Source organism: Panthera uncia, chromosome D2, assembly GCF_023721935.1.
Source record: "Panthera uncia isolate 11264 chromosome D2, Puncia_PCG_1.0, whole genome shotgun sequence".
NCBI lineage: Eukaryota > Metazoa > Chordata > Mammalia > Carnivora > Felidae > Panthera > Panthera uncia.
This window is the reverse complement of record NC_064818.1, coordinates 3269446-3283448: the sequence shown is the minus strand read 5'-3', so window position 1 is coordinate 3283448 and position 14003 is coordinate 3269446. Positions and strand designations below refer to the sequence as shown.

General features: G+C 38.3%; 1 protein-coding gene across 1 annotated transcript in view; it reads right to left on the bottom strand.

The window, feature by feature from the left end:
• The window catches only part of PCDH15 (protocadherin related 15), a 741840-nt gene that overhangs the window by 294299 nt on the left and 433538 nt on the right, over positions 1-14003 (bottom strand). Inside the window, exon 12 of the mRNA XM_049646661.1 lies at positions 13068-13261. Within this exon, the coding sequence (XP_049502618.1) occupies positions 13068-13261 (194 nt within the window). The remainder of the gene's footprint in view (positions 1-13067; positions 13262-14003) is intronic.

The following is a 14003-nucleotide window of genomic DNA, read 5'->3' as shown; positions in this document are numbered from 1 at the left end:
TATACAAATAAAGCTAATAAATTCACAGGAGCCTCGACTCCTGACTTTACTTTTTAATGTCTTTCTAATAGCAAAAAGCATTCTATAAATATCTGGTAAAATGAGCTGTCCTTGGGGCTCTCTTCCTATTAAACCAGCAGAGGGAGTATTGATTAAAACAATACACAAAACAAAATATGCGGTGTGTTTTATTAGTTTTCTTGCTGACATCAGTGGCTTCATGCAAATGCACGTCAAGAGTCAGGCTCATAAAGTAATCGTTCTGCCAAACAGCCGCAGACAAAACTAAAGGTGGGTTTGGGTCTTCTTTGAAGACTACATTCTGAATGGCTAGAAATTAGGTTTAATTGAAGCCTAACATTGATAGGAATTTTTTCTGAAGGACAAGAGGATATTCTATTACTGTAAAGACAAAAATATTAGTGCTGCCATAATCAACTTTTTTGACATGTCTAAACTCTGCAATTTCTTTGTGCAACAAAAGCCAAAGGAGCCAGATATTCCAAGTTTATACCGAAGTGACACTGGCTAAAATTATGTTAGTGAGAGAGTCAGTGGTCCATCTGGAATAATATGTCACCACTGACGTCTGACCACGAAGTTAGCCTTCTGCCATGAGGAACATACAGCCACTACCTACACTGTGCGCTTTAAACTTATTTTAACAAAATCACCACTTTTTACTAAAAACACATTTGTTGTCATTGCTATATGGGCACTAGAATTTTCTTAAAGCAGTCCAAAGTTCATTATATTAGTTGTTTCAATTAGAACACATCGTCACCAAAACGGTTTTCAGAGATTATTGTACCTATTTTTAGTCTATTTTTAGACTATTTTTAGTCTACCTATTTTTAGACTATTTTTAGTTTACCTTTTAAAAAAAATTTTTTTTAACGTTTATTTATTTTTGAGACAGAGACAGAGTATGAACGGGAGAGGGTCAGAGAGAGAGAGAGGGAGAGACAGAATCGGAAACAGGCTCTAGGCTCTGAGCTGTCAGCACAGAGCCTGATGCAGGGCTCGAACTCACGGACCGCGAGATCATGACCTGAGCCAAAGTCGGACGCTTAACCGACTGAGCCATTCAGGCGCCCCAGTCTACCTTTTGAAAAGCTTTGCAGAGAACTGTAGATCATAGGCATTGAAAACTTGTTTCAGCTAATCATCTTATAATATGCCTATGTCCAAATTGCTTCTGAACATGCTCTCCACAGATGAGATACCTACAGAATATTAAACACCTCTAAAAAGCTGCAGTGAATTAAAAAAAAATCACACTTAACATTTATCAAAATATTGTTCTGAAATAATCTCATTTTAAGTTAAAATCTCTTTTATAATTAGTATTTTTAAAATTTATAATCAGAGTATCTGTATTCATTCTTGCCTCTGGGTTTATCGCTTTATTGTTAAAAATTTGTCAATAAAATTAATCAAATTCTAATTGATTTTCTTTTCAAGAAAATTCTAATTGATTTTTCTTTTCAACTGGACTTCAAGACTAAGATGTTTACAGTAGGTTAAAATGGTTAATGAAACGTTACTTATATATTTATAGGTATTAATCTCATGGCTAGATTGAAAAGAAAACACGGTAGGAAGAAAAATATCCAGAAGTTACCAAATTTAACGTGCACTGCGGAGCCCCGCTTCCCATACTGTAGGAACAAAGGAACCACCATTTTGAAGCAGACCTAGTACCTCCAGGTGGTGAACTGGCTCCCACAGAGGCCACGAGACACAGACTCTGCCTGATGCTCCCCTCGCCATCCTGGCTTCTCTTAGTGTCTGTTATTCATCAAGTTATTTCAACATTTATAAATCTGTTCCTTGAGGTGCCTCAAAATCGGTTGAGGGATTGGCTGTTGACTTTAGCTCAGGTCATGATCTCTGGCTAATAGCGCAAAGCCTGCTTGGGATTTTCTCTCTCCCTCTTTGTCTGTCCCCCAACCCCCCTGGCTCTCTCTCAAAATAAATAAATAAACTAAAAAAAATATCTGTTCCTTTTTCTGGCCAGCACATTGTCTACACATAAGAAGTCTTATAACATACGCCCTGTACCATATTGGCAATAACGCTGGCTGAGTGACATTGAGCACGGGATTTATAACACACATTCCTGAGTCAGAATTTGGAAGCTACTGCTGTGGGATGTTAGGCAAATTACATCTGTTTTACCACTTTCATCTAAAAAATGAGAATGACGATAACATGTAAGGTTAGCATAAGAGGTAAACAAGGTTATATATTTGTGAGTGTGTGTGCATGTGTATGTATGTTATGTATATATATGTATATGTATGCACATTTGAAAGCATATTTATCCATTATTACTGATAACTGTTCAAAATAAGGAGTCTTTTTCTATGGAATGGAGTAAATAAATTTGCATATACCTTATTGAATTCTCTTTGAATATTTCAGATATTTTATGTTTGTTTTTTTTTAAGTTTATTTATTTTGAGAGAGAGAGAATGAGACAGAGCAGGGCAAGTGGAGAGAGAGAGAGAGAGACAGAGACAGAGACAGAGACAGAGACAGAGAGAGAATATAAATCCCAAGCAGGCTCACGCTGCCAGTGCAGAGTCTGACGCGGGGCTCAATCTCATGAACTGGGAGATCATGACTTGAGCCAAAATCAAGAATTGGATGCCTAACCGACTGAGCCACCCAGGCGCCTTAATATATCAGACATTTTAATTGCATCTTTTTCACCTTTTTAGGCTAAATACCTATGGGCATGATACCAGGGTTGCCTCCCAAAAGTGGGTTGCGATGGTGTCAGGGTTTGGACTTACTGGATTAGAATCTTCTGATTTTGAAGAGTCTACATTTTCTATGGATATACAATATTCTCACACACACACTTGATTTTGAAGACCACTGCCCCGGAAGCTCTTGTAGCCTGAGGGCTCCTCTATAAACTGACCTGAGGCTCACCTCAGTAACGCTGGAGGTAAGAGAGTCCCTCACTGATCAACACTTTTTTTGACCTAGAACACACTTGTACTCCAAATTCAAAGTTTTCTTTCAAGAAGTTAGGCCTTTCCTGCTTTTGACATTTTTTGCAGCTTCAGCTTACTGGTGTGGAATACTTTATGAAGTCTCCCAGAATGTGAGGCTCTTTCCAGTGAAGAAAGTATGATTTACACTAAGCTGATTATACTTGGTGTGTTTTCTTATTCTTCCCCCTCGACTGCCTTCCCATTGCAGGGCTAAACTGTTTATATCCACAGTACCACACTCAGGACCTCTACACCCAATGAGGCTGGTGTGTCTGCTACAGAGAAGACAACTTTGAAATGCAAAACAAACAATCACAAAGCGCTGTACCCCAAGGCAGAGCAACCATGGAGCACAGCCTGATTCAACACAAGCTTCTCCTTCCTCCAGCCTCACTCCTTAGGTTCCTCTGTTCCTTTCCACAATAAATCAAATGCTGAAATTGCTAATTACATACGTTTCTGCCCCCTACCCCTGCACTTGGTTCTTGGAATTATTCGAGAAAGATCATGTTTCAAAGTCTAGCGTTTTTCATCTTAAACTTCCTGGCACTTCCTACAACCCATGTAAACAAGCAGCAGCCTTCCTGAGGGTTACTGCCTTCTACTGTGCTGTCTCCTTTTTATCCCTGATGTCAGCATTGTGTCGGAGTTAGCTTTCCTAACACGAAACACCAACAGTGCTCCCAATAAAATGATACCACTAACGTTGCAATAAATAGTAGTTATTCAACAGCATCAGTTGAGCATACAATAAAACAGGATAGTCACTAGATAAATAATAATGTTTTATGTGAACATTTTATATTAACGTTTTATAGCTAGTCTTAAATGCATAATATCAAACAGTTATATAATACAAATTTCACTTTCGTAATACAACCGGTATGATGAAGATGAATCCCTATTCCTAAAAAAATGAAAATCATAAAGCTTTCTCTTTCTCATTTGGTAATGAAGGTCAAAGTAGAACACAGGAGCTGATGTATTTTCACAGGTGATCTTAACGATTTTAAAAGACCCTAGTAACCATCTAATTTAACTCTTCTCGTTTTACAAAAGAGGATTAGAAAATCAGAAAGATTAAGTGACTGAATCAAGGTTAAAAAGTTAATTAGGAACCGCACATAAACTATAAGGCAAGGCTTCTAAATTCCAAATCTGTTTGCCCTTTGCCCCCACATCCTACAAGAACAAATTTGGGCAGTAAATTGGAGATAGTTTACTTATCTAATGTGGGTGTTTCTGTGTGTGAGTATAAGACATTCTCGGTTGAAGAAATTTGTAATGAAGGATGTTATCTTACAAGAAATCATAGATTGTTTCAAATCTTGGGCTTAGGATATGACATCACAATTAATTTTAACTATACTATGGATGAAACTTCTTAGAATTTTTTTGGTAAGACCAAAATAGAATACGAATGAAGAAGAGGTTGGGAAGATAGATTTAAGGGGCTTTAACTTTTCAGAAATATTTAAAAAGGGGAAAAAGTCAGTTTGTTTTGATGGGGCACTAGTACTCAGTCGTAATGAGATGATGTTGCTGGAGTGTGGACTGTAGAATCTGTATTGTAATTTTCAAATGAATGTGTCACCGTCTGCTAAAGGGTGTTTGTAACTCTACATTTCCACCTTGCTTCTAAGGTGAAGGTGTGTATATTGCTTTCCCTAGTAGACTTAAAACAGAAATTGCCTTCCTTTTTCCTCTGTCTCCCACCAACATTGTGCTGGAGAAGCTGTATTTACAGATCAATGTGTGCAGGTTCCGTTTTACTAGTTTGGAAGGCGCATATGGGAATCTATAGGAGCAAAGGTTTCAGATGTAAAACCAACAGCATAAGTCAGAGACACTTCTCAGGGGAAGTTACAGAGACAGAGTTTGAAGACACAAGATGTACTTAGGTTTAAAGACCACAGAACATTCCAGACAGGGGAAAATGCATATTCACTGTGCATATTCACAGGGCAATAAAATAGAAAAGTGTAAGTTTTGTGCTAGTAAAAAGAAGGGTATAAATAGGGAAATGGTAGGCATTAAGACCTGAGAGGTAGAGAGAGCCCAGATCATGCAGGGACTACTGTGCTATACTGATTTGATTTAAAGTTCATCTCGACAACAGTGGGCATTGGCTGATAGACTGTAAGCGGGTTAGTGACATGCTCACATGGGCCAAGTAACACATGTTCCCACACATGCCATTCTTCATCATGTCTCTGTGTCTTTTTTATTGTGCCTTCTATTTGGATATCGTATTACCCTTCCTGTCAAAGTTAAGCACATGTAACTACCCACTACTGTATGTCCACACTTACTGCCTCCATATGCATACTCTGAGGGCAGACACCTCGTCTTACACGTCTTGCCTTCCCAAGAGGCTAAAAACTGTGAGAACTCAGTAAATTTTTGTTAACACAAATATTCCCATCATCTTTTATTAATGCTAAATATATTAAGCTATTTAAAAAATGAAATTAGCAATTGAAAAAAATGATTTTATTAACCTTGTGTTATTTAGGGATAGCCTTGGATTCCATGGGAAAAAAAAAATTGGGAATCAAAAAAGTATTCCCTGCCATGTGCCGATCACTTTTTCATAATTGTATTATAAGGTATTTGGGGATAGGACTGTCCTTTATTCTCTGTCTTTATAAATACCTAATAGTAATACTTTATTCATGGTAAGATTAAATAAATATTAATTTAATTTAATTCAATAAGTATAAGACCTACATACACCAATAAATTAAATACTATCTCAGAATGTGGTTACTTTTTAAATCCGTTGGTTTTTATCTGTCCTTTTATGCTTATGAAAGACTACAAGAAAACAGAACAAAAATTATAGACTAATGCTCCTTATACTCAGAATTTTTAGCAAGTTCACTGAACTAGAATAATAAATACATGAATAGTTAATTCAATGGGCCTTATTTTGTTATTTAAATTTACAAATTAAGATTGCCAATCCAAGAAAAGAATAAAATGGAAAATCACCATTGTTTTTTTGTGTTGTTATTTAAATAGGTTTAATACCACTGTTGCTGGTGGGTCCATTTGTGAAATACATCCCCCGTCCATACATTCATGGTGATAATTTTCAAATAGCATCTTCCTTTCAAAGGAAACTCTGAAAGCAAAACCTCACAACTCTTCAGTTCATCCCTTCAAGTCAATTTGAAGGATTAATTTTCCTGCAGAAAATAGCAAAAGTCAGTATCCTACAGGGAACATGACATTATCCCAGCAGGTAGAAAGGATGTATACAGATTTTATTCTCTGTAGGTTCCACTTGATCTTTGACCAAACATTATAAGGTGATCTTTCAATGCCCAAACCATTGTCTCTAAGGAAAACAATGAGGCCAGGTCAACTATATGTTTAGTGTGGCTGAAAAGATCTGTGAATTCAGATTCTGAGGATGGCATTTTGGTTCCTGAAGTGGAATACAATTTTACTCAAGTGAAATCCTCTTATTGCAGACAAGAGCTTATCGAAGCAAATCAGTGATAGGACTTGCCAATGGGAGCTGAGTAAGAAGTGGATTATAAAGTCTCACTCATTAAATTATAAAGTCATTATAAAGTCATCACTCATAATGTAGAAGCATATATAGATTTGACCAGATCTATATAGTACAGGGCTATCCTCAAGGAAAATAAAAAGTCATAAAATGAATTGATGACTATTAAGGGATTTTAATAAAAGTTTAAATGATAAAAACAAAAGGTACCTTTATTCTTAAAATTAGCATTGACAGTAAGCAATTTTAGTTTAGTTTAGTTTTGTTTTCCTCCAGGATAATCATCATAAATGGTCATGGATATGGAACAGAGTGGAAGAGAAAGTCTTAGAATCCAATAGTCCCAGTTCAGGTGAAGGTTCTACAATTTGTTTTGGGGTGGGTGGGAGTGTGGCCAAGGGACCATTTAGCCAAGCCTATTATCCTCCTTCGGCTTCAGATTTCTGGTCTGCAAAAATAAATCAAGTAGTACAAAAGTCACAGTGTTGATGTTAAGATCAGAGCTTATGTACAGAGAGTAGACTGCATGATATCTATTGTATGCTAATTAAATAGCATCAATCACCCTAAATCCTCTTTAGAATAAACCAGTATGTATGAATACAGCTTTTCTTTTTTTCTTTTTCTTTCTTTTCTTTCTTTCTCTTTCTCTTTCTTTCTTTCTTTTCCTTTCTTTCTCTCTTTCTTTCTGTCTTTCTGAGAAAGACAGAGAGACAGAGAGACAGAGAGAGAATGCGAGCAGGGGAGGGGCAGAGAGAGAGAAAGACATAGAATCTGAAGCAGGCTCCGGGCTCTGAGCTGTCAGCACAGAGCCCGCCGCGGGGCTCCAACTCACAAACCGTGAGATCATGACTTGAGCCGAAGTCGGACGCCCAACCAAGTGAGCCAACCAAGCACCCCAGTAAAGCTATTCTTTAAATTCACTCAAACTTGTTCTCTTACTTCAGGTTCTGTAACTATTCAATATACCAAAAGTATTCTATGTGTTTCTTCTCAAGGAACAGCCCTTAACTATTTTCTCACATTCAGACGTATACATCTATTTCCTTTTGGGTTATATGCACTATGGCCAAATCCACCTAAATGTACCCCAAACTGAGCTCATCTCCTTCACCCAAACCATGCACACCAACTTGATACCACCACCCTGTCACCTCAGACAAAATCCTAGGAGATTTTTAAACATTTTTATGATGATTCTATCTGTCCATTTTTCCAAACATTCCCAGTTCAAGCCATTAGCAAAACATTGCCTCTGGATTGGGACAGTGGTAGAGTTCTCTGTCATTTCTCTGCTTCCAGTTTTGTTCTTCTCAAATCCATCTCCCACAGGGACACCAGAGGGATTTTCCAGAAACCCAACTTGTCTCACTCGACTTCTAATTTAAAGTCATTCCGCGAGTACCCTCCACAGACTGGATAATAAGTCCAAGCTTCTTAAAAGAAAACAACAAATTAGATTTTCCATGAAATGACCCTTAACTCTCCTGTCCCTTCTGGAACCACAGTCTATGCACTGGCAACACTGACTAGACTGGTAATTACCCATAATTATTAAACTATTTCAGACCTTCCAGGCTGTGCAAATAATGTGACATACTTTTTTCACCTGGTCAACCTTTACTCAATCTCTGAAACTAGTCTGCTTGGGAGACCTTCTAAGTACTCCCTCATTATAACAAGTGCCCTCCTCAATGCCCTAGAAACCAGAGAAACTGGGTCAAGCGCAGATTTACCATGCTGAACTGAATTTAATTATTTCTAGTTTTACTTTTCACCCTTTACTGAATTTTTTTTTTTCCTGCAAAGGACAGTATCATGTTTATTTTTGCACTTCCAAGACACAATAGATGGCACTTGTGTAACAAATAGTTGGTTGGACTGAACAGAAAGTCATAATTTAAAATGCTTTTTAAAATTTTTAAAAACCTATTAGCAACAAAATTAGATAGAATTGGTGTATACTATGAAAGAAGGCAGAATAATTTCAAATCTGTCTCCTCGTCTTGGGGGCTCTTTAAATTATTTGAGTTTTGTCTTACATGGTCTCATTTTCTCATGCCATTGTTAAAATAAACAGAAAAATGTTTAAGAATTTGGAAAAGAACAAAAATATATATATATATTTTTAATAACCTAGGGCATTCCAGGAATTGTTTTGGCTTCTGCAGACACAAGAGACAACCAAATGAGAGCAATTCTTGTCCTTGTGAACTAAAATTGCAGTGGAGAGGAGGCTGGGCACACAAGAGACGTCATATCCTAAACGAAGGCACACAATAGCTTGTCCCATGGTGACAAGTGCAGTAGATATAAAGGGCGTGGAAGCATGGAGAGGCTGTTGCAGTTGTAAATAGTTTGTTGGAAAAGATTCAGAAAGAAGGGGTAGGGGTCAGAAGGAAATGATCTGTGGACAAATGGGAGGAAGAGCCATCCAGGCTGAGAGAGGAAAGTCAAGGCTGAAGGTCTGAAGGCAGCTGCCGGCCTCAGGGACAAGGGGACATGGCATGAGGGCTGGAGTGGACTAAGAGAAGCCGGGGGAGCAGGACATGACATTATTATGAAGAGGTGACCCTAGGTAGTGTCCTGCAGCTGGTGGTAGCTGGAAACTGCTGGGCTCCATTGGCCTTTATAGATTTTGTCATTGTCTTTGAGTCAGATGTGAGACCCCAGGAGAGCCTGAAAGTGTGCTTCCCATGTTGCTAGGATCACTCGGGCCCCCTCACAGAGGAGGGACTCAAGGTGCACTGCAGAAGTTTAGAAGAGGTTTGGACCCCTGGGGACACACTGGGGCACAACAGCGGGCCTGGACCGGGATGCCGATAAGGAGAGCAGGGAATTGTCGGTTTCTGAACCTGTTTCTAGGGTACAGTTCAGATCGTACTTGGGGTCTGAGAGAAAGGAGGCACTGAGGATGGCTCCGGGGTGTTTGAACACAGCAGCTGCAAGCCTGGCCATGAGACCCTGAGAAGTTTTGACGCAGGTACTGTGGCAGTGAATGTTATACAGCTGCGAACGAAATTCCTGTGGAGGTTCCCTGCACGTCTGTACATGATGATGGGAGATGAAGTTAGAGAGAAGAGGAACTGATGTCAAGGGGCCTGTCATCTACAGGTGACTGGAGCAAGGAGGGGGAGTAGAGATATGAGACTCAACGGGAGGACAAGAGGGAGAGGAGGAACAGGGCACAGACATCCGTGAGGAGCAGGGAGCGCCCTACCGCATCTCCACCGTGACAGGCAAGAGACATGCCCAGTGGGTGTGGGGGCATGGGGGGGTGCTCTGGGGAGGGGTGGCCAAAGCGGAATGACTCCCTGTTACTGGTCGTGTTACAGTCCTCTTGGGAAACTGCCTGGCCCTGACACAGTTTCTGGGCGTGGCTCTTTGAAAACTTCCTCTATTTCCTCTATGAGGTGGATCTCTTTGATTTCTTCCTCTTTGGGATCCATAATAATAAACCGTATCTTCTGGAAACATGACCCATTTCATTCATGTTTTCAAATTTTGCGTATATTAAAGCAAAGTTGTCTCTTACAATTCCTTTCGTTTCCTGTTTCTGTATGTTTCCTTAGAAGCCATTATTGGACTTTCTCCCTTTTTTGACTAAGTGAGCTGGTGCTTTTTCCATGTAATTATGTTTTTAGTTTTTACTTCTTTTTCTCACAGAAGCAAATTGGATTTATTTGCTGGTTTTAGAGATGTTTAGCACTTATTTGCACTTGCCATCACACTTGTTATTTCTTCCTTGCATTTCTTGGTGGTTTTTGTTTGCTTCTTTTATGAGGTATCAGAACAACTACATCAAATCTTCATAAAAATTTCTCAAAAAAAGAAGCACAGACTCCTTTCACTAAATAAAATAAACATAATCCAGCAGTTTAATTCAAGATTAAAACATCAGTGAGATTCGTACCAAGAATGTAAAACAGACTTATTCAGGAACTATATTAAGATCAATCATTATACGATTAGCTGAAGACAACAGTCATTACTGTCTTCATAGATGATGGATATTATTTCTTATTTTAAAAAGCCAATAAAATGGGAATAAAAACTTTCTTCACATAATTAAAAAATTTTTTTAAACATAAACTAATATAATGGGGAATCTGGGAGATGTTTCCACGTGAGTTAAAAACAAGATAAGCATTTTTATTGAGACAATTAGCAAATGAAAGGGAAAAAAATGGAAAGAAGGACACACAATTTTTACTGTTTATAAAATACATTCCTGGATAACACTAGAGAATTGACTGGAAAACTACAAAAATATAAGAGAATTAAATTAAAAAAGTGGGTTAAAATTAATAAAATTCACATATATAACATCACTGTATATTGTTATGTATAATAACAACAAAAGATACGGAAACAGACCAACAAAGAAAGGCACAGGGTTCATATAAAGAAAATATTTAAAAAATAAAAACTCCTACAGGACACAAAAGCAAGGACAGATACAGAAACAGAAAGCTCTTGGACAGAAATACTCGACATCAAAAACACTCATTTTTACTCTAATTAATTTATAAGTTGAATGTGTTTCTAATAAAAATGTAGTTTAAAAACTTCATGTAACAAGCTTACATATAGTCAAAACATTAACAGAAAGAGTAACCAGGACACTTTTAGGGAAAAACATCACTGAGATAAGTTAGCAGCACCATATTATGAAGCACAGTTTAAAACATTAACAGTTGGGGCATCCGGGTGGCTCAGTGGGTTAAGCCTCTGACTTTGCCTTAGGTCATGATCTCGTGGTTCCTGGGTTCAAACCCCACGTTGAGCTCTGTGCTGACCGCTCAGAGCCTGGAGCCTGCTTCGGATTCTGTGTCTCCCTCTCTCTTTGCCCCTCCCCCACTCATGCTCTGTCTCTTTTTCTCTCAGAAATAAACATTAACAACAACAACAAAAATAAAGATTAACAATTAAAACTGTGACATTAGCTCATGAAAAGAACTAATGGGATAGAAGAGAAAGTTTCATGTGAACTCCAAATAAATGAGAAAGTGTATGATATAATAAATGCAACATCTCAAATTGGCGGGAAAAGGTGAACTATCTAACATACTGCATGTAGACAATGGCAGAATAGTCTAAAACTATAATTGCTGATTGCCACCTCCTATGGTACCCTGGGATAAATTCCAAATGCAACAATGATTGAAACGTACAGCATGAATTTATAAAGTCATTAATAGAGGATAGCAAATAATTGTAACCTGGGGTTGGCATATCAATAGAAAGACGGACAACGATGATGAACACAGACTTTACAGAAAAAGTAACAGAATGGGCTTGTATGTAAGCATAGGAAACATACTCAAACTTACTCATGAGGACATGGATTAAAAAAATAGATGTTATTTTTATCTATAAGATTGGCAAAAATCCACGTTGGATAGGACATATAGCTGGGGAGACCGCAGACTTATGCACTCTCAGACCTGACAGTTAGAACTGTAAATCATGAGCCCCATGGAATGCATTTGGCATTATCACTAAAACTTACAATTGTATATGCTGTTTGGTAAATGAGAATTTACTGCACTAATATATCAGCACACATTCAAGATGACACAGGCTCCGTGTCATTTATTTCTTCATTGTCAGTAAAAGAGTAACTGGAATTGAAAATTCCATCTATAGTGGGTTTCTAACACAGTATTATATACATATGGAAGAATATTATGTAGCTGTGAAAATAGTTTTGAAGAAATTATTCAGTATTCATATTGAAAGAACCCCAGAATATGTGGTGAGCAGGGAAATAACCCAGCAGGTATAGGAATGAATTACTATTCATCCATCTATATATATTTTTAAATGCTTACTGGAAATCGGAAATGAGCAAGGAATTAATAAAAAAGGTATCTCAGGTGGGGGACTAGATAAATGCAGTTATAATAGTCTTTTGCTTTTTACTCTCTCACACCATCTATGTATCTATATATTTGTATATGTATATATGGAATACATATAGATATATTTTACAGGTAAATGATCAGTTATATAATAAACCTATAGATAGAATATATAGAGAACACATACTTGTATACATGCATATATATGCATGTACAGAATTTGTATATATACAGATAGAATATATATGTGTATATATATGTCCACATGTATATATTTGAATAGTTACTCAGAGGTTGAGAGGTGGTTTCAAACCCCAGACATTTCATGTCACTGCTATGTCTGTGACCTCATACTGTCATCAACCTTGCCTTTCAGCAATAAATTTGCTACATGCTTCTGATATTTCCCAGTCCCCACTTCTACCCAAGAGCAGACACCTGCCTCCCTCACATCTGTGAAATCACGGTTCCTTATTTTGTGGCTGAATCTTGTCTTTATTGTCCTTTCCCCACAACATAACCACATAAGAACATGCAGTCCCTGAGAATACTGTCCCTGTCATTTTCTGGTCTAATGTAGAGGTCTGTAGAGTAACCGAATGCTTGCTGTGCTTCCCTGATGTACCAGTGAGTAACCGGGCACTCGGAAGGCAAACTGCCTGCACTCCGAATTACCTTCTCTCTGCAGGAGGCGCGTTGTCTGCAGCCTGGACTGTGAGCGCATAGGTGCGCCCCACTGTCAGCGCCACCCCCTGAGCGATGGTGATGAGCCCCGTGGTTCGGTTGATGGTGAAGTCTCCCTGAGCCCCAACTAGGATTTCGTAGGTAATCTCCCCGTTGGACCCTTCATCTGCATCCACCGCGGTGAGCTGGAATGGGAAATCACAACATCAGTCTTCGGGGCTCAACTAACTTTCCACCACCATGTCATTCCACTCCCCCAACAAAAGGAGCTTGCTTTCAAAGGCAAAAAGTAGGAGAAGATAATTTCAAACAACATATCAGATGAAGGGTTAGTATCCAAAATCTATAAAGAACTTATCAAACTCAACATCCAAAATACAAATAATCCAGTGAAGAAATGGGCAGAGTACATGAACAGACACTTTTGCAAAGAAGATATCCAGATGGCTAACAGACACAAGAAAAGATGCTCGACATCACTTATCATCAGGGAAATACAAATCAAAACCACAATGAGATACCACTTCACACGTGTCGGAATGGCTAAAATTAACAACTCCGGAAACAACAGAAGTTGGTGAGGATGTGGAGAAAGGGGAACCCTTTTGCACTGTTGGTGGGAATGCAAACTGGTGCAGCCACTCTGGAAAACAGTATGGAGGTCCCTCAAAAACTTAAAAATAGAACTACCCCATTACCCAGCAATTGTACTACTAGGTATTTAACCAAAGGATGCAAAAATGCTGATTTGAAGGGGCACCTGTATCCCAAAGTTTATAGTAGCACTATTAACAATAGCCAAACTGTGGAAAAAGTGCAAATGTCCACTGACTGAAGAATGGACAAAGAAGATGTGGTAATATATATATAATGGAGTATTACTCAGTGATCACAAAGAATGAAGTCTTGTCATTTGCAACAGTGTGG